Source organism: Dermacentor albipictus, chromosome 1 (genome assembly GCF_038994185.2).
Source record: "Dermacentor albipictus isolate Rhodes 1998 colony chromosome 1, USDA_Dalb.pri_finalv2, whole genome shotgun sequence".
Lineage (NCBI taxonomy): Eukaryota > Metazoa > Arthropoda > Arachnida > Ixodida > Ixodidae > Dermacentor > Dermacentor albipictus.
The window spans coordinates 77,347,388-77,371,490 of NC_091821.1; the positions used below are offsets into that span (position 1 = coordinate 77,347,388).

Consider the following 24,103-nt stretch of genomic DNA (forward strand, 5'->3'; position numbering starts at 1 on the left):
TCCCTACTCATATGGCTGCACGACTGTTAAGTCATAAAATTTCAATAATGGAGTTTTGGCCCAAGTTTCCAGTAAAGTCAGCCTTACAGTTGCTTACAAATAGTATGTTACGGGAAACAAAAACTGCCAAAAAATACTAAAGTTAGAGCAATAAAGATAAAGTTGAAATTTCTTTCTAAACCAGAAAAAAAAAAAAATCAGACATCAGGAAATGGGTCATCTCTTCAAGTTATCCACTAATTAAAAAATTTGGTAATCATTAATTTGTTCTGTTAGGTCTCTGTTCACAACAAAAGGTTTGGAGCTACTGACATTTGATCTCATACCAGTTTCCAAAACACACAAAAATTCCTTCTCCTTATCCCTGCAACGCAAGCAAATTGTTCACTTTTTTCCCATGGGAGATTGGAACTGAGTGCCTAAGGAACACAGAGAGCCACGTGTGTAAGAAACATCAATTGGCAACATCATTTGACGTCTCCCGGTCCGCATTATGAAAGCTGAATTATATCTCCCCTATTATGACACAACTAGTCTGACTTGCGCCATATATGTGCTTGCCTTCGCTGCTGATGTTCTAAGACAGTGCCTGTTACTAGCTGCATGGCTGACATCAAGAGCTCTGCTTGGCCATGTGGTGAATTGTGGTGTACTTCTTAAAAACTTTCTCTCTCTCCCTCTTTTTTTTTTTTACCGTTGCCTTTTATATGATCTAAACATGTCATCCCGAGAAAAGGGAAGAAACTTTAACGCCGGTTGTTGCAAATGTGTGACATACCGAATAAATGCAGCCAATGCCTTAGCAATATGTTTTTTGGCTCAAGCACCGGTTATCGCATATTCGCCACAAACAGTTGCTGCCACGTACATGTGGCACCATCCAGGCGCAATAGCGTGCGGCTGGCAAACATTGTTTGGAGCTGCAATCAATAAGATGCTCGCAAACTTTACCATTATGCTATGTGCCGAATTCATGACATTCAGTATTTGCGGCATTCAATGTCTGTAGCAATGTGATGTCCAGTGACCTGGAAAATGCCTTGTTTTCAAGCAGGGAATGGATGCCGAGTTCTTTTACAAGAAGAAAGGGTTTTGCATGTGCCTTCTATCAAAAGATAAAAGTGATGACAGCTGCCTCAGCAACAGCAATGAAGACAATCAAATATATACTCCTAAACATGAGAGGAAACAGTCACCACTCAGTCAGCGTTAAGCAGTGATAAAAACAAGGCTGAATGTGATGCTATTGCTGTGCCGGTGGCTGGTAAAGCAACCTCTTAAAGGGACAGTGAAACACTTTTCTAACTAATCACAGAAGGACCTCACTATTAAAGTATGTCACCTCACGAATCTCCTATTACAAAAATTTTTCATTGCTTCAAGCATAAGTGGAGTTGGATGTAGTCATCTCACTAATGAGCAGCTTTCTCCCTCATTTCACCTTCATAAGCATGCTGCAAGCTAGACAGGGGAGTAGCCAGGGTGGCAAAGCAATCCCAAAAAACTGAGTGTGTTGATGGTGAGAGAGCTTGTAGTGTCACTCCGTGGCAGTCGCGGTAGACTGCCCTACACAGTACACCGCTGCTATTTCAAAGGCCATGTGCAGCAGACACAGTTTTGCGCAATTGCCATGTGTAGAATGGCAGTGCAAAATGAAATGTTCCTTCTGTCCTTTTGAGATTGCAGACATATATATTTTTCATTTATTTATCTAAAAATATAGTAATACAGTAATAGTATTACTGGAAATGTTGCTTGTTACTTGTGCTGGCAACAATGTCCAAAGGAACAAAGATAGCTGAGACATCTAGGTTCTCGGTGGCTCTTTCGTTTGATGCTGCGCTCATGTGTTTTTCGTTTGTGGTGTTGAATCAAGGTGTTTCGTCGAAGCTGAAAGGGTCCTTGCTGTCGGTTACCTTATTTTGATTGGTCTCAAAGATTTTAGCGATGAAACCACGGTAATTGTTGCACAGTGTGTGCCAACTTGCTCAGAGGGCTGCATCTGATCTTTTTTTTTTTTAAAGACAAAGAGCCTTTCAAGCGAGCCGGAGGTTAAAAAAAGGGAAGTGCTTGTGTGTAGCGGGCCTCCGAAAGGTGCAAGCACTTGTTCGCGGCATTGCTCCACTGGTACAGGTATGATGCTCTACTGTTTTCAAGTTTCATAGGCAATTCCGCAATGAGACTCATGTTGTGGTATAATGTATTCAGAACTTTTTAGCCTACACAATTGGTGTTGTGAATTATGTGATATATTGTGAAACTCATACAAAATTTTGTGTGCACTCTAAGTACTTATTCACAGAATTTGATTACAAGGGCTACTACATGAAGTAAAAACATTGAATGAACTTATTTTCTGCTGGGCCATAAGTACTAATTTCGAGATGAAAAGCATAACAAATTGGGCCATTCCAAGCGACGCCCAAGAAGTTCGGGATAATCTGTGTTTGAAGTATAGATGTCAAGCTAAAGAAAAGAGCGCACTACAAGCACTTGTGGACCTTCACTAAATAAAGCAGATGCTGATGCTTGTATAGTACAGACGGAAAAAAACATCTTCACAAGTCACTCCTGATGTTTTCTGTCCAAATGGTTTAATGCGCTTCCCAAGCCTTATTATTGCAGCACACTTGTGCTTTACAGAGAATACCTGTCTTAGTCATACTTGGTACTGATTGTGTGTATGCCTAGCAAGGACTTAATGCAAGGTCCTTGCCTTCTTTACAGAACACAAGAAACGCAGTGCAGGGGCGCGATCGGAGATCTTTGTTCGATATGCGCACTGTTCGGTTGCTGAAACGTCACAAAGTGGCAGTATGCAAAATTTCTGAGAACGGGGCGGAGAGAGCAGCCAATCGGCAAGCGGTGAACTCCCCGGAAGTTTACTTCCCTCGTCTGCCGTCTGCTTGCAAACAGTATATTACAAAACTAAATGTTTCTCGTCTTCCAATGAATTAAATCTATCTAAAAAATGTATTATTTTCTTCTTAAGCTTAAACATGTTTTCAAATAGTAGTAAGTGTGACTACTACAATTTATAACTGTTAGTTTCTCTGCGGCGTCCCTAGGTGGTGTCGCACACAGCGAGGAGAAAAAAGAAAAAGAAACAACTGGAACAGTGATGCACTTTTCAAGAGGCAGCAACAACATTCCAGTGGCTTGCTGGCACCGATGATGGGGTCGATTTTGCTGTACAACCAACGCACTATTTGTTTTGAGAAACGTAAGCGACGCCAGAATTCATGTTCTGCCATTTCTTCAAATGCATTTCGCACCACCACCACCCGCTCTCCTTCCTCCTCAAGCAACGCCAGCGCAACCACCTAAGTTCCCAACGCAAGCGTCATTTTTCTCAAATTAAACTATGGATTGGATCCGAATGTGCTATTCAGCTGCCGAAGCCACCATTTGGATCCTATCCAATCCACCAGACATGCCATGCGAAGCCGGTTTCATAACGAGCGATGATCGCTCCAGACTTCCCAACTCCCGTCGCGTTTGACGCCTAGCAGACAACAAGCTCGGTGGCAAGATGATTGACAGGAGCGTGTCCTCATTTTGACGTAACCAAAAACGTGGCCGCGCTACGCGGCTGGCGATGTCAGCGCAGAGTAGGCCAATCGCATGTGCCAGTAACTGAACGAATGCGCCAAACAACAATCTCCGATCGCAACCCCACATCTCACCCCTCACTCTGCTGAGCCACAGTGCATGAGGTGAAAGAAATTCAACAATCCTGGCAGCTGTTTATGGTTGCTGTCTATGATGTGTAGCTGCTAAAGTTGTGCAGATCTCTCCTTTGTTCTAAACCGACATTTCTTTTGCTACCATTCCATGGTTTCGCCTGGGTCAGTCATCGGTCACTGGTTGAGTTCTCAATGAGTAGATTTGCACTCACTTAAGATTACAATTTCCGTACTATGGCATATCCACAATGGGGGATTGGCCAAGAAGCATGTCTGCATGTTGATTATAATGACCATGATTTCCATACAATGGCACATACCTACAGTGAGACATTGTCCAGGAAGCAGGCAGTATAATGGAATGTGCCCACAATGGGGGGGATTGCCTATGAAGCGAGAGGTACAGTCACATGCAATATGACCTGCAACACCGGTGCCAGTGGTCGAAGGGGCTCCAAGACTGTACGGCTGGGCAGGCACAGGGTAAGTTCCAGACCTAAACACGCCTTCAATTAGTGGTATTTATTAAACCGCTATTGCGCGTGTCAGAGCCACCACGCCGCCTTGGAGCCCCTTTACCCATGAACAACGGTGTTGCAAGTGATATTGCATGTGACTGTACATATAGTGCAAATGCCAACTAGCCCTTTGAGATGATTGGCATGTGTTGATAGTGATTATGATTTCCATGCTATGGCAGATAACCATAACAGGGGACTGGCCAAGAAGTGGTCGGTACATTTACAATAAATAAGAAATGAGGAAACACAAGCCTATAATAAAATTTGCCACCTTGTGTAGCATGGGTACACGAGAGCACATATGCACGCCTGTTTTCGTTACGCCAAAGGCGAAGGAATGAAATGGGCAAATTCAAAGCATTTCATTCACTGCTCCACAAAAGCTTTGCTTCCATAGATTCCAACATGTGCATTGTACCTGCATAATTTTTTTTGTCTATTTTTCACTCATGCCCTTTCCACAAGGGAGTTAATTCTTTCTTAATTCTTTTTTGCTCCACAACAGCACATAGCAAGTTGCACAGTGGTAAGCAAAGAGACCAGGTGGAGTACTGGTGACATCGCGAAGGAACTACATACAATAGCACATGATAGAAGGACAAGTTGATGATACACAGAAATGTCACTTTACCCCAGAGAATGAGACGAAGTAGAATGTGTCATCTTTCCTCTGGATTGCCTCGTAGAGTTCTTCATAACTTCTCCGCAATGCCTGGTAAAGCTGGAAGTAGTCTTCACCTCTGTTGGCCTCCCTGCCAAAGCAAATAGTAAATTTTAAGTTAATTCAGATTAACAAGTTAATGCTGGATGACGAAATGCTTCACAGGGTTAAGTTAGGCAGATGTATGCATTCAGCTGCTATGTACTTCCAATGCCCAATCAAGTTATGCCAGACAGAATGTGAACAAGTTTCGATTTTTGCACTGTGTGATATCAATGTGTGATATCGAATATCAATTTTAGCACTGTGCAATACCAATTTAGAAAACATGAAAGGTTAATAATCACTGCTCTATATTGTACCAAAAGTACCAAAAGCTCAAGTGGTTATAACAATTCTTACAGCGTTCACCTGCTTCAGCTCAAAAAAGGAACTTTTTAAGCTTTACAGTGATTCAACAGTTTCATGATGCCAAATTGTGGTAGCCTACTGAGTTCCGTGGTGGAAAGTGAGAGGCACAGCGTACCACTTCTCAGCGTAGACTCCACTGCCACCATACCGAGTACTAATCCAGGTCTGCAGGCGAGGCTTTCGGACCAGTGGCTGCTGTGGTAGAGAGGGCTTCTTGCGTTGCTCTGTCAGTCGTAGGTTCATGTGCTCCACATGGTTAGCCCAGCCACGCAGCTGGCTCTGCAGTCTGGAATGTGCAGCCCACAAGCATTGCTTTCATCAGTGCCACTAACTAAAGACACCAAGCGGGAAGTTGCCATCTGTACGCCATGAACTTTGGGACTGACGAGTGCAAGAGCTTCTGGCATGCAGAAATAAAGTAAAACCTCATTAAACAGTACCCGCTTAACAGTAGTTTTGTTTTAAAAGTAGAAAAGTCAAATCCCCGACTCGGTGGCCATTGATCATAATGCGTTTTGTTTCTGCATAAACAGTACCAGCTTATTGCGTACCTATCGGTTAACACGTAGTGTTTCCACTTTTCATTGTGCAATCATGGCGGTACACTGTCATTGCAATCATGGCAGTAGGTCTGCCCGGCAGAACAACGAGCCTCAGAGATCAGAACGCAAATGCAGAGGATGCTTGGAAGGGTGAAGCCACATCAATATCACATTGGCAACGTGCCAGTAAGTGTTGTGGCCTGTGTTGTGATGTCATGCAAGTTAGGACTTGCGTCATGCCGAAGCTCGGACAAAAACCGGGTGCTCAGCATAGAAGAAAAATTGGACATTGTTTGTGCTATCGAACGTGGCATGAAGAAGTTGGAGCTGGCACGTGAGAGGAACCTACCATTGGCTAGGGTTGTGTGGCCTTTGGAATGCAGAGGAGAAGTGAAGTTGTTCAACAGTGCTGTTGCGACAATGAAAAAAATGTCTAGTATGAGGTTAGACTTTTTGCCATCGTTGCCTCTGTTATTGGTGAGGTGTCGCCTAACAACAGTGATAAGGACGATACGGGAAGCGACAGCACAGGCGATTCAGGTCCAACAGTGGCAGATGCTGTACGTTACGTCAGCCTCATGTGGATGTTTGCCGAGATGAGGGGGCTGGCGGAAAAGCTGGCTCACAGCTTGAGGCCGATGTCGTCGGTGCTAGGCCGTTGTGGCATCACACGAAAATAACATACTTTTGTCGCGCGAAGTGAACAAATACTGCATGTTTTTGCTCTTCGATCGCACTCTCTCCGTGTTCCATTTTTGACAGGTAAGTGGGCGAACTCGCATTATTTCAGTTAAGCAGTACTACCGTTTAGTTCGCACTTTTTCCAAGGTCCGGCCAATAACGGTTTAATGAGGTTTCACTGTACAGTGAACTCTCGTTAAGATGAACTCGGTTAAGCTGAATTCTTGCACATCGCAAACAACATGGGAACATTTGTTTGGTTTTCCGTAGACTCAATGCCAAAAAATCCGCTTAAGACAAACCGCCTCATACATGCTCTTCTGTCAAGACGAACATTCGGAGTGACCACCATTGCTACTGATCATGAAGGCTAGGGTGCCTCGATGTGCCGCATCCAGGGGCGCGCGCATCACGACACTTTTCTGGAGGCCTGTGGCGCACACCGCCCATGGAAAGAGGCGAAAACAAGAGAACGAAAAAAAAGAAGAAAGAGACAGTGTCGTTTCAATTTGTGAACGCGGGTGATGCGCAAGCTTATGGACACTATAGCACATATGAAACTATTGGCCCTCAGTGTACCTAAACTGTCCGCATTGCAGATTGTATTCAAGATGGGTTCGCGTGGCCGTGCCCTACACAGCAGCTGCTGGAGTAGAATTGCTGGAGTAGAGTAGAGCTGCTCGAGTCCCCTTGTAAACGTTCGCTTACTAACTAAATTAACAAGCATGGTGTCAGCATGGACAGGCAATATGAACGCATCACGCCCGACGAATGCGGACGCTCGCTGTCAAAACGCTGGCGTGACAAATCGCAGCACCAGCAGCGAGCGAAGTGACCTTTATGCTGTCTATCGCTTCAACACAAGCTGAGCAGTGAGAACACAGTACACGCAAAGCTACGAGCCATCGGCCCAAATCAGATCGCATTCAAGATAAAGCCCGCGTGTGGCCGAAGTACAACACCCCTTCCTTCCCCGGCGCCATGGGCGCGACGGAAGACGGTGCGCTCCCCCCCCCCCCCTTCCTTCTTTGCGCACGCGAGATTGAGCCGCCATCGTCGGCTCACCGTCACACGCTTTCACTCGCACACATAGCGTATGCCATGCGAGAACAATGTTATTACGAGATGAACCCGGTATGTTCGTATCTCCAGCAAAACCTGTAGTAATTGCCAGAGGAGGTCAACCCAGCGCACCTCTGCCTACCTTCTTCATCCACGACACTTCACCTCGTTTCTCCTTCCGCACTTCGCCTCAACGTCACCTAGACTTTCCTCTAGGCTGCATGGCACTGCCGCGCGCTCAGCATGCTCCTTTGTACTTTCGCCAGTTCGGAGCCTGCACTGATGACCTACGATGCGGCAGATGCCTGCTTTAACTCCCTAGCGAACTTTTTCCAGCAGCATGAAGGCACAGGACTTTTAAGGTCATTAGGTGATGTGGCATCGTTTGTGGCTGCTCGCCGATTTGCAAAGAAGCACCAAACATCCATCACGGACTGGATGAAACCAAGCAAGAGTATCATTTGAAAACAGTTTTCTGTAAAGTTCAGCTAAATAAATGCTTTTTATGTCATTTTCCCCCTTTTTAAGTCTACCTCATTTACAAGTTTGAAGCAAGATATTTGGATGCACTTGGTCATATGCCAATTATTCTTCTGATGAGGTGAACTTCTGATAAGACAAACAAATTTTCATGGTCCCTTCAAGTTTGTTTTAAACAGTCTACTGCATTTGGGTACATTTCAACCCATTTATAATGAAAAGGCATATGCAACAAAAATTGTTTGATATATCAGGTAATTCGATATAACCAAACTTGCTTCTAACAAACTTAAATGAACTTTTGTGATGCATTAGTTACAGTATATACAAGATTCATCATCTCCAGTGGAGAAAATATGCAAAGAAAGCATTCATTTTGCTTATCCAACAAGTCGGCAAGGCTGTGGGAAGCGCGGCACAAAGGCAGGCATGGCGAAGCGGCTTGCATTTTGTTCCCCAAGGATTTTGTTGTTGAGTTGACGGTGTATGGGCTGCTCATTGTTATATGCGATATATTGTTAAAACCAGTATTGCTACAAGTGGATTCGACTGTACTAGATGTAGTTTTAATATGCTGTTATTGCCAGTGAAAATTCATTCCATGTCACCAGCGGTAAATGTTGTGGCGCCATCTGGTAGCTAGAAATCTAAACACTTTTATGACTCCATGGCCTCCGAAATTGTGCACACAATCTCTGATACCATATTTGCTCGAATCTAGGCCGGCCCCGATTATAAGCCGACCCCCTAAAGTCCAAAGGCAGAAAAAAATGTTTAAAACTCGCCTCGAATGTAGGCCGAACAAAGAAAGTGAGGACAGCGTTCACAAAATGAAAACAGCATTTATTTAATATGAACATGCTGAGCTCACGTTATCATTGCTGCTAGCCCAGACCACATTGCGTGCTTGCAGACGCGCGCAAGCTTGTGTCTGCAAGCACAGACAATGCGGCATGGCTCGCATGCATCGAAACACGGCGCAATCTCGGTAAACAGCTCCTCTCTGCTAGTGCGCACTTATTTTCCTTATCGCTGTCATCTCCTCGTTGCGGCACACGCAAAAAGCGTCCCCTGATGCCCCTCCAACGACGGACGTTTTTCTCATCGATGCCAAAGTCCTGCCCATCTCGAATGTTTGATAATGCCTCTGCGGCTAGCACAACTTTTCGTTTCAAAGCGGCACTATAGTGGCATCGCCTGTTTGGTGCCATTACAATAACATCAGGCTATGGGCCATGCCACATGCACAGAGATGCCGCACGCCGATATGACACAGGTCAAAATAGCGACGTCGCTTGTGTACTTAATTTGGCTAATGGTGCGGCTAATAGCCGCTGAGATACTGACATTTTTAGATGGCACTAGCTATGCACCATATTTATAATATTCAATTACAAACTGGTGCATTTTTTAAAGTCTTCGAATCTAAGCCGACCCTAAGATTAGAATAAATACGGTACTTTGTATCAGTGTGAGATGAGACTAGGCGAAGGCTCATTTTAGCATGTATTTCTTGTTGTGCTGGAGGAGAGCAGGTAGCAAGTGGGAATGCAGACTTAAGGGGGCATATTGGTTGCTGCCATGCTGTTAAGTTGTTAAGCACTCAAGCGTTAATGGGCCCGTGCGGACTTTCAGGCGACAAGCAAAATTTCTGCAAGCAGCAGAAAGTGCTCCATCCTTGTCGATGTCTCAGGATGCTGTCGACTGTGTTTTCGCTAGGTTTCTGGTCATACCGTAGTGTTTTACGCAAACAACAGCAGTGTCGGCTGTTGGGTGCCATTTGCTCACTGATGGCATTAAGGGGCAGTGATGGCGTACACAACTTAATTCATACCTCACTCGAGGCCGGTAATTGGAACTGTGCTAGAAGAATGCGAACCCCTCAGATGCGATTTTCTCTTAAAATCAACATTTTCTTTGCACGAAACATACACTGCAGGGTTTCTAGAATGGTATTTTAACAGTCCAAATTGATATAATACTTGCCTTTAGTGTTCCTTTAGGAATGGAATTCTTTAGGAACTAAAACTGATGGATGGGTGGTGTATTTTGCTTTTTCTACGAAGATGTGGAATGCTTCTGTGAACAACTGTAGGGGCATATTCATATCAGCACGGACAAAAAAAAAATGCACCAGCTGCTGGCTGCTTCTGTTTCATGAACAAGGTTCTGTTTGTTAATAACCAGATTCTATATCGATTATTCAATTTATTAAGGATCCTTCTTGCAGCTTTTTAAATTTTTTTTAGTTGTGAGACATTGCTCAACCTTGTCACTTTTGTACCCCCTTGAATCCCTCTGTCCAGTGCACGCACAACTTGGACCACTTATCCTGAGTGGCTGGGGACATGCTATTTCAGCCTTATTTTGGATAGCGTACATTTGTTATGGCCACTAGCACTGGTGCAAACGTGGAGCCTGCTCCAGAGCCCCAGGTCTCCAGAGTTGCACAGTATGTTCGGCTGCAAAATGCTTCTGCTGCACAGCAGTTGCTTCATGTGCTGTGTCATGCCAAAATGTCGCTGGCTCACATTGTTAGAACACCGTCCAAGGAGCTTAAGCACTATGCAAAACCTCGCTATCCCATTCAATGCTTTGCTCTTCAGGTCAAACTGCTACTTTTGCGTGTGACCGCAAATTCTAGTACAGTGAAAACTCGTTAATTCAAACTTCAATCATTCGAATTTATGGATAATTCGAACTGTACAATTTGATCCGGCCAAGCTCCACAGAAGTCTATGTATAAAAAAGCCCATTAATTCGAACGAGAGAAGGTTCTGCCACGGATAATTCGAACTACGCGCCACCATGCCAGCGGCTTGGCACCTGGCACACGGCCAGAGAAACGCGCCTACTGCCTACAGACAATGCTGCGTCGCCTCTGGAATGGAAAGAAGGCAAAATAGGGAAAAATCTAACCAGCGCGGGGTCGGCCAGAAGGCCGCGGCGGCTGCCTCTTCTCCATTCTACGTGACCTCCAAGACTTCTTGCCCATTGCGAATCTCGGAGGCTTTGCAAATCTTGTGTAGCTGCTAATGTTGTGCGGCAGATGGCGCGGCAAGCACCAAAACACAGCGTATCAAGTGCATTGCAGCTCTGCTTGCAATCAAGAACTGACGAATCGGGGCCTTCGCCACCTTCAAATGTTGAGCGTCTTTGTCAGCAGTCTTCATCAGTTGTGCACGTCTGTTTTCAGCTTAGGAGGCACCGGCCGTCGCGATTCTTTGTGATGGCGTTAAGCCTTGGCCAACGTTCGTTTCAGTGGACATCGGTGGTGTGGCACAGTCGGACCCAGAGCTTCGACTTGAAGATTGCGTGTGCCCGCGGCACACGCCATCACCGCTGCCAGTGATGAGGAGGAGAAAAAAGACGAAGCGCCAGTGCGGGCCCTCCGCTGCGGAGGTCATGGCTGAATTGAATGCTGCCCGTCTCTTCTTCAGTTTTGAAGAAGGCAAAGAGGAGGCCTTCCGCCACATGCACACGTTAGAGCAAAAAATTGGAGGACGCTTAAGCTTCGCCTTCAAGAGTGGAACGCGACAGCGTTCCCGTCCACCCGCCAAGGGGTGTAAGACAGTGGGCTACGGCGCAGCGACTACGCGCCCCGCATCGGACGCGGTGAGCGTCGAGCAGCGCCGCGTTCGGCGCGGCAACGAAATGTGCGCCTGAGCAAGCGACGCACGCCTGAGCCTTAGAAACAGCTCGTTTCTAAGGCAACACCGCATTCACTAGAGACGCTTTTGTACCGCTTTGAAGCATCCAACTCGTGGCTGAGTGGTAGAGTCTCCGTCTCACACTCCGGAGACCCTGGTTCGATTCCCACCCAGCCCATGTTGCAAGTTGCTTTTTATTCACGAAGTGCCTGCTGGGATTTATCGCTCACGGCCAACGCCGACGACGCCGACGCCGACGACACCGGCTTTTCTGCGACACGAGCTCCTTAACGCTGTCGCGTTAAAAGTGCTAGCTGTCGCCTTTAAGAAAGAAAGGCAGACTACGATCACGGACTTTTTCAAGCATTAAATTTCTGACATGCCCTACTGCTTCCAAATCGCAGTGTACTGTTGTTCTTCACTTTCGTTAGTTCAAACTTTTGTTAATTTGAATTGAAGCGGCTTCCCCTTGCGGTTCGAATTAATGAGCTTTTACTGCACGTATACACTGTGATTACTGTGACTGTTCTAAAAAAATATTGCAATAATCTTGCGTCTGGAGGGAATCACGAGAAAGGAGCCTGGGGCTGACACACACACACACACCTCATACGTGAAACGCTTCTCACGTGTTTGCACGCACCAGTGCAAGATTTATATCGGAGTCCATGCTGCCCTTTGCGCTGCTGCCACTAGATGGTGCAGCATCTCTAGCGGAAAGTGCGAGAGAGGAGCCCAGCTACAGTACACGCAACATACATGACGAATTTTACCAGTGGCAATACGGTGCATCACTACATTGCATTAATGCTAATTACATTTAACATCAACATTCATCATGAGATGAGGAACATGAGGAACACTTTTGGTGTGCGAATAGCGATTTTTGAAACCAAATCGAATACAAATTGAATACGAATCGTATAGTGCCAGACGCAAATCGAATAGAACATAGAATACTTTTCTAATAGCTTTTGAATAATGAATAGCCGTTATCACAATTAATATAAAATGATGTTCACATCCCATAATGTTGGCAAGTTTCTGTCATAACATAGTACGTTATATGAAGCACTGTTTAACAAAAGCACAAATGGAACATTAGAAGCAAACAATAGATACTTTGCCTGAACAAGGCTCTTCGGAGAGTGCGAATGATCACTGTACAGCCTGTAAATTATGGCTGCTCAAGTGACGTAGCTTGCTCCACTACACAAGATTATGTTTTATATCTTTGTTTTAAATTTTGTTTATTTGGGCACAGCTGACACTTTAAGGTATTTGAAAAGTAATAAAAAAATATTCGCAGTATGTCAATACTATGCCCAGGGGGATGAAAAGTTACCGCACTTTTGCTCCAATTTTATTTTTATTTGGGCGCAGTTGAAGTTTTGAAACATTAAAAACATATTAGAAAGATATTCGCATTTACGAATAGCGATTATTCGATTTGAAGACGGTATCAAATAGGATACTATTCGATTCGCAATTTGAAGGTTTCGAATATTCACATGCCCCTAATTGCTTCCGCCACAATTTTACTGACAAGATTATGTAATTACTCAGACGAAAGAAAGCTGAGCGAATTGTTGGGCAAGCTGAGTGTCCTCGTTCTTTTTGTGTCCATGTTTTGGACTTCTGCCTTTTATTACCATGCACCTCATGTAATTACTAGAGGTGCTTTAAGAGCAAAATCTTTTAATTGAATAAAATACAAATATTTACAGAAGACAACTTCCAAATATTGAATCAAATACCAAATGTTTCTTTCAAAGAGTGCAATATAGAAATTCCATAAATTCTAGCAAGAGAAGACTTAATTACGCTATTTGACACATCTAATTCCATTGACAAATGAATGTCAGGTCAGCTGAAATGCTTGTAAATGAAAAACAACAACAAAAATGTAATTGTATCTGGTGCACCATGAAAAAGACAGTAATAAAATAAAGGAACAACATCCCACCAGATGCACATAGTAGCGTGCTCGTTGAAGGAGCTTATGGGGATGCTCGACTCTCACGTGTCCCCTGATGTTTTCCCCATATGGCTCTCGCGTCTCCTGTAATTCGGCCTCTCCTCGTGGCTAACTGCCAGCAGCAGTCGGTATGGTTGCAGCATATTACGAGAGATGGCGCGAGAGTTGTGCTGCTAACGCCACCTAACGGTGGGGTTACTTTGGCACGACAGGAAGTGGGCTCTTCTCTTTGGCTTGGGGTCGGGGAGAAACGCATGCGCCAACCTGCTTTGCGGGGCCATTCCGGGACAGGCTTAGGAGCAGGATGCTAGAGTGGATGAACATGATTCGAACGCGCCTGCATTCACATGACCGTACACATGAACGATTAGGCTTTGATGCCAAACATGGGAGCGAACACATTCACTCGCTATGCAGTCACGGTGAGTCGGACTTCCCCAATTTGTCGCACGCCCATTGGCATGTTCTGACTATACTAATTTGGCTAGCAGGCATTAGTGTATGAAAGGTGTAATGAATGCCTTGTGATTGTCTACACTACTGTGTTGTCGTCTCCTTCTTCTAAGGGCATGTGCGAGATCCCCACAAGCTACGTGCAAAACTACATTACCTTGCATGGTTCTAAGGAATCTAAACTTTGTGAGATTAGCCAAATAACTTGCTTTGTGTAAATCAAGATAGCAAATTCGTAGGTTGCCTAAGACAAGGTGCATGTTTAACCACTGAAACTATAGTGCAGGAGTGGTGTCCGTGTGTTATCTGAAACAGGTTCATCTGAGCAACAACTGCTGCTTTCTTGTAGCAGAATTATTCAGAATTAAGAGTTTCCATTTGCATTAACTTTTTTCTTCCCGTAGGCCGCAACAACTCCTGCTGTCCCTTAAAGTAGTTGAATGGAATGAGAATTTGGCAACTTCTAACAGTGAATTCTCTAATCGAATACGAACCGAATAGCAAAGACTATTCAATTTGTATTCGAAGTTTCAAATATTTGCACACCCCTAATAATTACATTCGAGAAGGTGCACTAATATAAATGGGATCCTACAAGCTGCTTTTGTAAATTGTTTATGCCTATGTCTCCAGTTATGGAATATCTTTTTAGCAGCGGAAACTTCAAAAAACCATAGAAAAATTGTGCTAAAGCTGCACTATTAGAATGACATCATAGGAAATTCAGCTACACCTCCTTCAAAAGTAAGGAAGACTTCTCCCACATCGTGTTATGTGGCTGCTCTAGAAAAATCACCTGAGGGACTCAGTCTGGTTGATGGAGGATGGACACTTGAAGGACCCATTGTGTGCAGTGCTGTGAGCATCCAGGGCACCCAAAAATTCTGCCGACTGGTCACCACCATTGCTCGCAGGAAGCTCCCCAGTATCGGACATTGGTGGCTGCAGCTCTGGGACAAAGTTGGTGCTCTCGACAGGCAGGTCAGACTGAGACCAGAGAAGGTGGCGCCCCCACCGTGTGTTCTGGGCTGCTGGAAGCACTGGCGGATCACTACCGCTTCGCACTGAGCTGCGAAACAGGCCACTGCAATAGCAAGGCACAAATAACCATAAATGTTATAAGCAAGAAGAATCAGATGAATTGAAAGGCTAAACTTTTTTAGCGACAACCATATGAAGCCAAGGGAAGCATAAGAGAAATTGACTGTTTCTTAGATTGAAAAGTACAATTTACAAAAATGAAGTAAATGAAAAAGGAAAAAAAGAAAGGAACAGCTTGCCATGCCTTGCCAAGACACGCCATGCCCGGTAAGCTACCCCTCTTTGAGGTGGCCTCTTTTTTTTTTTTTTAGCTCACCTTCACAAACCTGTGAATCTTGCAAATAGCAAGTGCTGCACAAAGCAAATGCTGATGGAGTGGATAAAGAACACGCTGCAGTGCATATGCACTAATGCCGCAAGCATCACACCTTGATGTGGTATAGTGCACGAGATGCAAACAATCGAAAACCATAAGCATGTTGGAACGCACATCCAGGCAGAGCAAGGTGAGTGAGCATCATGCGTCCTAAACAACAACTAATCTTTTATTAGCTGTGATCCTCCAGAAGATAACATGTGCTCTTGGCACTACCCCCAAGGCAGTGTTTTGTATCTCCACAATACTGCCCCCCTACTAAGTGTGCGAACAATGGCGCACTCGTATGACACGATGTGGTTCATAAGTTCATCTGCAACAGAGGTCTTATACACCATCCACTCCGCGTGTACCTTTTGACAACCTTTTGGGCCTGTCCTACCTGGTCTGCTGGGAGTCTTTGTGGTGATAGAGCTGGAGGTGATGCAAGTACTTCACTGTCGCAGTCCACATGCGGTAGTTTTCCACGGTCCAGCAAAACCACGTTGTGAAGGCCACCTCTGTCGATCGTAATGTGCTTGTTTCCATGTTTCAACACCTTGAACGGCCCATCACACGGGGGCCAGAGTGGACGGTGTACGGCTTCGTGCCTCCCAAACATGTGCGAGCAAGAGAGATCACGGTGCACAGGAACAAGCTGTGCTGCTGGCAGACACGGAGGGAGAGCGTGCAGCTTGCTCATTATGTGGCGTAGCCTGTGCTTGCCTGGATGTTTGCGTCCTTACTGTCAGCAACAAATTCCCCTGGAAGGCGAAGTGTTCTTCCGTATACCAGTTCTGCCGAGCAGCACCCCTTGTATGCTTACATAGCTGTCCTAATTCCCAACAGAACAAAAGTCAGTGCCTCCACCCAACTGTGACTCGCAGTTGCCTTCAGGCTAGTCTTCAGCTGCCTAGAGAACTTTTCCACCATACCGTTGACTGCGAGATAGTAGGCAGTTATTCTGATGTGGGAAGGTCCCAGGAGCCGTGTGATGTTTGCAAATAGGACAGACTCAAATTGCATTCTGCAATCCGTAGTCACTCTTAGTGGTACTCCGAACCGGGCTACCCAGTTGTAGATGAAAGCATGGACAACTGTATCAGCAGTCATGTCTGAAATTGGGACGGCCTCCGGCCACCGCATAAAACGATCATAGCAACTGACAAGCAAGCAATGGTCCCACAATATCCACATGCACATGGGCAAGTTGAGCATCCGGCACAGGGAAGGATCCCAAGGGGGTCACAGTATGGCGCTGTACTTTGGAGTGCTGGCATGCGAGGCACTCTCGTGCCCAGTGTAGGACATCCTGTTTGTTATTCCTGGCCACACAAACGTCGCTGTGCACAACCGCTGAGTGGCTCGAATCCCCGGATGCGACAGGCTGTGCAGCAAGTTATAAATATTGAGGCAAAGATTCAAGGGCACAAAAGGTCTGGCTCTGCCTGAGGACACTGCACATTCACTGGGTAGAGCGAAAGGGCACCTGTAACAGCACTATCCACCCCGATGACATGGTGTATATCCGTCGTTAATTCTGCGATGTACAACATCTGGCAGAGTTCCTGTGCCATGTGTGCACCAGTATCCGAGTTCATCGTACGCTTACGCATAGGTCAGTGGCTTGTAGTCTGTGAGTATAAAGAACTCTTGCCCTTCTACACAGTGGCAGAAATGTCGTATAGTAGCGTATATAGCCAGGAATTTCCTACCAAAGGTGGTCTACCACTGTTTGGACGGGCTCAGTTTTCTGGAGAAGAGCGAAATTGGTTGCCACATTCCATTCAACTTATGCTGAAACACAGCTCCAATAGCTGCATCAGAGGCTTCCACCATTATGCATTGTGGTACTCCCAAGCACGCACTTTGCCATATTGATAACAATACCATACTCTGTCAGTTGCTGCAGCACGCAGCGTAGATGCCTTTCACGCTCTCTGGTAGTGTGGCTAACAATCAGCAGGTCATCCAGGTACACCTTGCAAAAGTCGAGGCCTCGGACAACGCCATCCATGAACAGTGGAAAAGTTTGGCCGGAGTTCCGTAAGCCGAAAGGCACACATAGAAATTCGAACATTCCAAATGGCGTTGTTATTGCCGTCTTGGGAACATTCTCTGGTGCTACGGGTATCTGATGATATGCTCGCATTTTTGAGAGTATGTTAGCACCATGCAGGCAGGGGGTCATGTCATGAAAGTGTGGCACTGGGTAATGGTCTGGTACGGTCACCCAGTTCAGTGCTTGATAGTTCCCACAAGGGCACCAATTGCTGTGCATTAATTTTGTAACCATGTGGAGAGGTGACGCATATGGGCTGAACGAAGGATGTACTATCTCGAGTTCCATCATGTGAGCAAACACCTGTTGGGCTAGCCGCAGCGTCTCGGGTGAAGGGCGCCGTGATCATACGTAGACCGGTGGGCCTGTGGTTTTGATGTGATGCTGAACACTGCGCTTCACTTCTAGTGCCTGTGGCTGTCGCATCAGCTTGGGGAACTCTTGTATTATGGCAGTGAAGTACGATTCTCCGGATGCAATGAGCAAGGTTGGGCTGAGAGGAGGGTGCCAACACAGCTTGCCTTGTACTGCTCCACTACAAACAGGACCCTGAAGCTGCTTGTTTCGGATGTCAACCAACAGACCGAAGTATTGCAGAAAGTCTGTGCCATATGAGGCGCGGAAAGTGGCTAATGGATCAGAAAGTGGAAAGTGATCAGTGGCTATCAACACCCAGTTAAACGTTCTGCTGAAACCGAAGTTCAGCGATAGTGAAAGATATCCATATGTTAGTATCACTATTATTGATGGCTTGCTGTGGTGATACCTTAGGATTTTTTCTTTCGGTTTGTGATGCCAGTAACACACTCACCCTGTGTGGACTAAGGAATGAACTCCACTGTTGCGGTCGATAATAAAGAATACCGAGGGACGACTTGAAGCTACATAGGAGCACCGGTCACCCTCAGTGCTTGTCACGTCTGTTTCCCTGAGTACGCGCAGGGTGGAACACAGTTATGCGCAGCATAACCACCTATGATACCAGCATATATTCTGACATTGAGGTTATGATAGTGGCGCCTTTGGCTCACTAAATGTTTGCACACTTCTGCTTGTGCGTAAAGCTGAAAGCATCTCAGCGAGTCGAGAAATCTTGTCATGCATTTCTTGAAGTTTGTTTCGAGACTGTTGTGCTTGCAAGACAGCCAGTGATGTGGGCGGGATGATCGCTACCAGCTGGTCAGCAAGCTGAGCCACGGTGGGCAGATCTTTCTGCTCTGACGTAGTGACAACCATGCGGACACTTGAAGGTATTTCTTGCAAAAAGCACTGCTCCATCTAAAGTGCTTTTTGTTTCACCGAGCAACTATTGCATGTGCCAGAAGAGCTGACTAGGAGTACGGTTGCCAAGGTCTATGCTGCGAAGCAATTGCTGCAGTCGCTGTGGTCCAGAGGGCGTAACTCGGCGGATGAGGGCTTTTTCAGCTTTGCATATGCATTTTCGGCAGGCGGTGCAAGCAAAAGATCCCTTATTTTACTGGCTATGGCCGGTGGGAGACTGCTTACTACATAGTGGTATGTTGTAAGGTCTGCTGTAATGCGTCGTGCTGCGAAGTACGTTTAGACTTGTATGAACCAAAATGCGGGGTCCGCAGTCCGAAAGAGGGGCAGCTTACCGCTGACTGAGTAGACTGGTGAAGGGGCATCTGTCGTGGACGTTGAAGTCATAGTGATGTTAGCGCACCAACTCGATGCTGTGGCACAATTCCGAGTCACCAATGTTGCAATGCGCTTCTCAGCAGAGCAAGGTGAGTGGTCATCGCGCATCCCAAACAACAACTGAACTTTCATTAGCTGCAATTCTCTCGAAGATAGCTTGAATTGTTCCGTGTGCATGCGCTCTTGGCACTACCCCAAGGCGCCGTTTTGCATCACCACAAGCATTTCTCGGCACCCAATGGAAGTAAAATCAAACCTTGATACATATAATAAACTTCGACTTAGCAATACCCACAATGCAACTAACTTGTCTAAATGGTCAATTTTTTTTCTGCTGAACATTACATATTTATATCCTACAATTTACCGAAGTATAATGTTATTCTGCAATTTCAATTTAACGAAGTCTATACACATTTTGTGCATGTAGCAGGAGGCTCTGTGACAAGCAAGAAGCATCACCCTATAGTAAACTCAAATATGCATGTCAATGTTGCAAGCAAATGACGAAAAACACAGACCATTGAATACAGGATGGAACACACTGCTATGCCATCTATCATCCTGGTATGGAAACTACACTCGACATGCCTGTTTGTGCTCACAGTGCTGCAGATCTGCTTCCCAAAGACACCAGTAACCAGCCAGAACAGGAAGATCCCAACCAAAAGCAAGTATACGAGCACCACAATCTCAGCAAAAAGAAAGGAATGCATGCTGTCTAATTGTTGTGCGGTGTCATCATGAACAATGCTATGGTGATTCTGACCTCACAACTCACTTCACTGCGAGAAAAAAATTTGCAGCTCAGAATTGGCTGCAAACATTGATAATAGCGGTGGTGGTGGTAATGATGATACATGTATACTATGGCACCATGCAACGGTGGCTGCTAGCGGTAGGTGTGGTTTGCAAAGAATCTTTCAATGCAATCTCTACCAGATGAACCAATGCCTTTTCTCCCATAATCACTGGTTGAGATTCTAGCAGGGTTCTGTTCTTAAATGCTTAGGGACAAGATGCTATACATCAGGGCTGTTTTAGAAACTTGTAATTTTTACGGCTCAGACACAAATATTGCCTGTTAAACAACAACTATAAACATTGTGGCACAGGACACAGCAAAAGAACCACAGGACAGAACTAACTAGATGTACTGATCAGCCCAAGTGATATCAGCCCACAGGTAAATACCTCAAATTACAAATTTCATGATTTCATAGTTTTTTGCTGCAACTAAGACTTCATTACCATCAAGGTATAACAGACTCTCTACGCACCATGAAAATGTCCAAAAAATTGGGCAGTCAAAAAAAAAAAATGAAAGCATGGATTTTACTACATCTAAGGGCTCAAGCCACCACAGGCATGTCCGAAATAGCTCGGAAGGTGTGCCAGTACACTTTTTAGACATATCGGTGCTCTTATTATAAAAGGAGATGGCGGGTGCACCTGTGTATAATTAAGGACTACATACTGTGTCCGTCCACAGTCACCCCTTTCCAATCATGGTAACCTTCACTGTATATTATGGAATATGCTTGACTGCGTAACACCACTGTATTGCGGGGAAGTTTGCATTTAGAAACCGGCATCATGTAATGTGCGACTCTTGTTGTGCTTTCCGCACTCTGAAGCCATCGGCGAGGGTCGCAAAGGAAGAGTCAGCCCCACTGCTGACAGCGGCAATGAAAAAAAAACCTAACAGCAGGAAGCTTGGCAGTGAATGTGGAAGCAGCTAGGCCTAAGGTTGCTGTAGTGGCTATGGCTGCTGGCAGATCAGCGTGTGAGATAATCAAAATGGCAGCAGTGGTGGTTTCGATTGACACCGTTTTGGACCAGCAGTCATGATAAAATGTCTCGAAAATAGGACAACGAAGGGTTTCAGTGTCTGAAATTCCAAACATCCTTATTCCAGACATCCCTGGGGTATGTGGGAGTGCTGTGACGGCATCCGAATTATTGGGCATGTTCACAGGTCGCTTGTTGCTTGTTCAAAGAAGTCATGGTACAATGGTTAAAATGCTTGCTTAATAAATTCAACTTATGGTCTTTACCTTCTTCTAAGAAGGGTGTCTAAGCTCCTGGCAGTGATTGTAGCTTCTGGCTCTCATAACTGCTATTGTACATGGTGATATTGCAGTATCCGTGAGGGTGCAGTCATTCTAGGTTATCTTTTATTATTTAAGCCCCAGGCTAGAGTTTAGCTCCCGTGTAATTGGCTACAGCCAGTAAAAAACAGGGAAACTCTCCTCCGCAGTAAACATGGCAGCTCATCATTACTCAGCCACCACAACACATTCCAATGCAAATGCTAGCATCTTAAACTGAAATTGTCACAGACCTGTGGCTGTCTCAAATGCTGGATGTCGATCTCAATTCATATGACTTCATCCCATTTTATTGGCAAGAGCAGTGCTAATGGTAAGTACCATCATAACAAAAGGTAATGAGTAGTACAGAGAAACAACTTACTGTATGTAGCTTACCACATTATGTTCATGTGGAACATTAAAAAATTGTGTCTTCTGCAGATCATGACCTCTCGAATGAATATTCAATTTTGCATGTCCAAAATATCCTATAGTACATTGCTTTGGAGCCATGACAGAGAAAATAACTTTATTATATTGTTACGGTGCAACCAAGAATGGCACGTCATAAGACCGATTTGATGTGTAGAGGTGGAATCGTTCTCGACAGCCATCTTAATTATGCATTGTTGTCTCTCGTGCAAATATTGTAAATACATCTTTATATGTGACTTCTGCAACACAACAAATTGGTGGAGGTGCCGAGTACCCATGAGAAACAACAACAGAGCTCCGCAGTGGCCGTCACCTTGGACTGGACAACATGATGGACGAAACAGGACCCGACATGGCGCGGCCCACATCAACGCCTACAACCCCAATGGTTGTGCTGGCTCAGCCGCGAGATCCAGGAACGTTCTGTGGCATCGACCACCTTGAAGTGCAAGACTGGATCACCACGTATGAGTGGTGATCCAGTCTGCCCATTACGTTGCCATTAGTGCCCATTACGTTGGTTGACTTGGTTTTCTACCTACAAGGCACTGCGAAGGTGTGGTATGACAACCACGAGGAAGAGCTTAACGAGGAGGACACGTGCGAACAGAAGCTGAGGGACTTGTTCGGCCAGCCCGCCGGGCAGAAGAGCACTGCTAAGAAAGAACTAGCGATCCACTATAGTTTACAGGGCTAGTTGTTTACAGGCAATATAAAACCTGGTTAGAGCACAGACGAAGACAAACACAAAATGCATGGGACCAGCGTCTGGTCCTGTGCATTTTGCATTTACGACTTCCTCTTCCTTAGCACAATGTTTCATTATCACTTCTTGCATATGTTTATATCTGACCAAGCAGTTAAATGCAATGAATCTATACAAAACATTTACATTTAGTTTTGCTTCAGCCCATTTTTTGCTAATGTTGGCTCCGGCATTCTGCAACAGTTTAATGATTTAACCCTTTCTCTCTTCTGTTAAGAAATGTTTTCAAGGTAATGTAACGAAGAGAATCTACAGCATTTATCGCTATAGAATACAAGCCCACATAGGACTCTTAAAGACAAGCTTATGTGTAAATTTGTTTAATTTACCTAGCTTCTACATCAGTGAATAGAAGAACAGCACTTTAACAGCATTTAATTATAAGTACTGTATGCATCAATCACAGAATAGGCGAGTTCATTCACAATCATCGGCAACCTTCGGGTTGCCGATGACATTGTTCTATTCAGCAACACTGCAGACGAGTTACAACAAATGATTGAGGACCTTAATAGAGAGCGTGTAAGAGTGGGGTTGAAGATTATATGCAGAAGACGAAGGTAATGATGAATAGCCGGGCAAGGGAACAAGAGTTCAAGATCGCAAGCCAGCCTCTAGAGTCTGAAGGAGTACGTTTACCTAGGTCAATTAATCACAGGGAACCCTGATCATGAGAAGGAAATTCACAGAATAAAAATAGGTTGGATCACATACGGCAGACAGTGTCAGCTTCTGACTGAAAACTTACTGTTATCACTGAAAAGGAAGGTATACAATCAGTGCATTTTACCGATGCTGACATATGGGGCATAGACTTGGAGATTGACAAAGAAGCTTGAGACCAAGTTAAGCACCGCGCAAAGAGCGATGGAACGAAGAATGCTAGGCATAACGTTAAGAGACAGAAAGAGAGCGGTTTGGATCAGAGGGATTTCAGGGATTTCGTCATCCGTCCGTCTTTTTGCGGACGATTGCGTCATTTATCGCCGCATCTCCGATAATACCGACCAGGAATCATTACAAGACGACCTGAACAAAATCCAGAAATGGTGTTCTGATTGGCTAATGCAGCTTAATATTTCAAAATGTAAATGCATGCACATTTCTCGTAAACTTTCCACTACCCTTTTCCCGTATTCGCTGAACTCCACGGCGCTATCAGTAACAAACTCATACAGGTACCTAGGAGTCGAAATAACTAACAAGCTAACTTGGGTGGACCATATCACGAAACTCTGCGCAAACACTTCCAGAACACTTGGTTTCATCCGAAGATCTCTGGCTATGTCCCCTCCATCCATCAGGCAATTAGCATACGAAACATACGTCCGCTCTAAAATGGAGTATGCCTCAGCCATATGGAACCCTCACCAGGTTTACTTGAGTCAGTCGCTCGAAGCCATCCAGAACCGGGCAGCCCGCTTCATAACTTCCCAGTACTCACCCTGGCACAGCGTTACAGACATAAAATTGACTCTCGGACTCGAACCTCTAGCAGTCCGCCGAAAACTGGCAATGCTCTGTCTTTTTCATAAACTATACTTTAACTTTCCTGCACTGCGCGAGA

General features: G+C 45.2%; 1 protein-coding gene across 2 annotated transcripts in view; it reads right to left on the minus strand.

Moving 5' to 3' along the window:
* LOC135917641 (cyclic AMP-dependent transcription factor ATF-6 alpha-like) overlaps positions 1–24,103 on the minus strand; it is a 119,352-nt gene that overhangs the window by 25,334 nt on the left and 69,915 nt on the right. For both annotated transcript variants that reach the window (XM_065451214.1, XM_065451215.2), the window contains exons 9-11: positions 14,922–15,209; positions 5,395–5,565; positions 4,839–4,959 (exon numbers count right to left, since the gene is read on the minus strand). In XM_065451214.1, the coding sequence (XP_065307286.1) occupies positions 4,839–4,959; positions 5,395–5,565; positions 14,922–15,209 (580 nt within the window). The remainder of the gene's footprint in view (positions 1–4,838; positions 4,960–5,394; positions 5,566–14,921; positions 15,210–24,103) is intronic.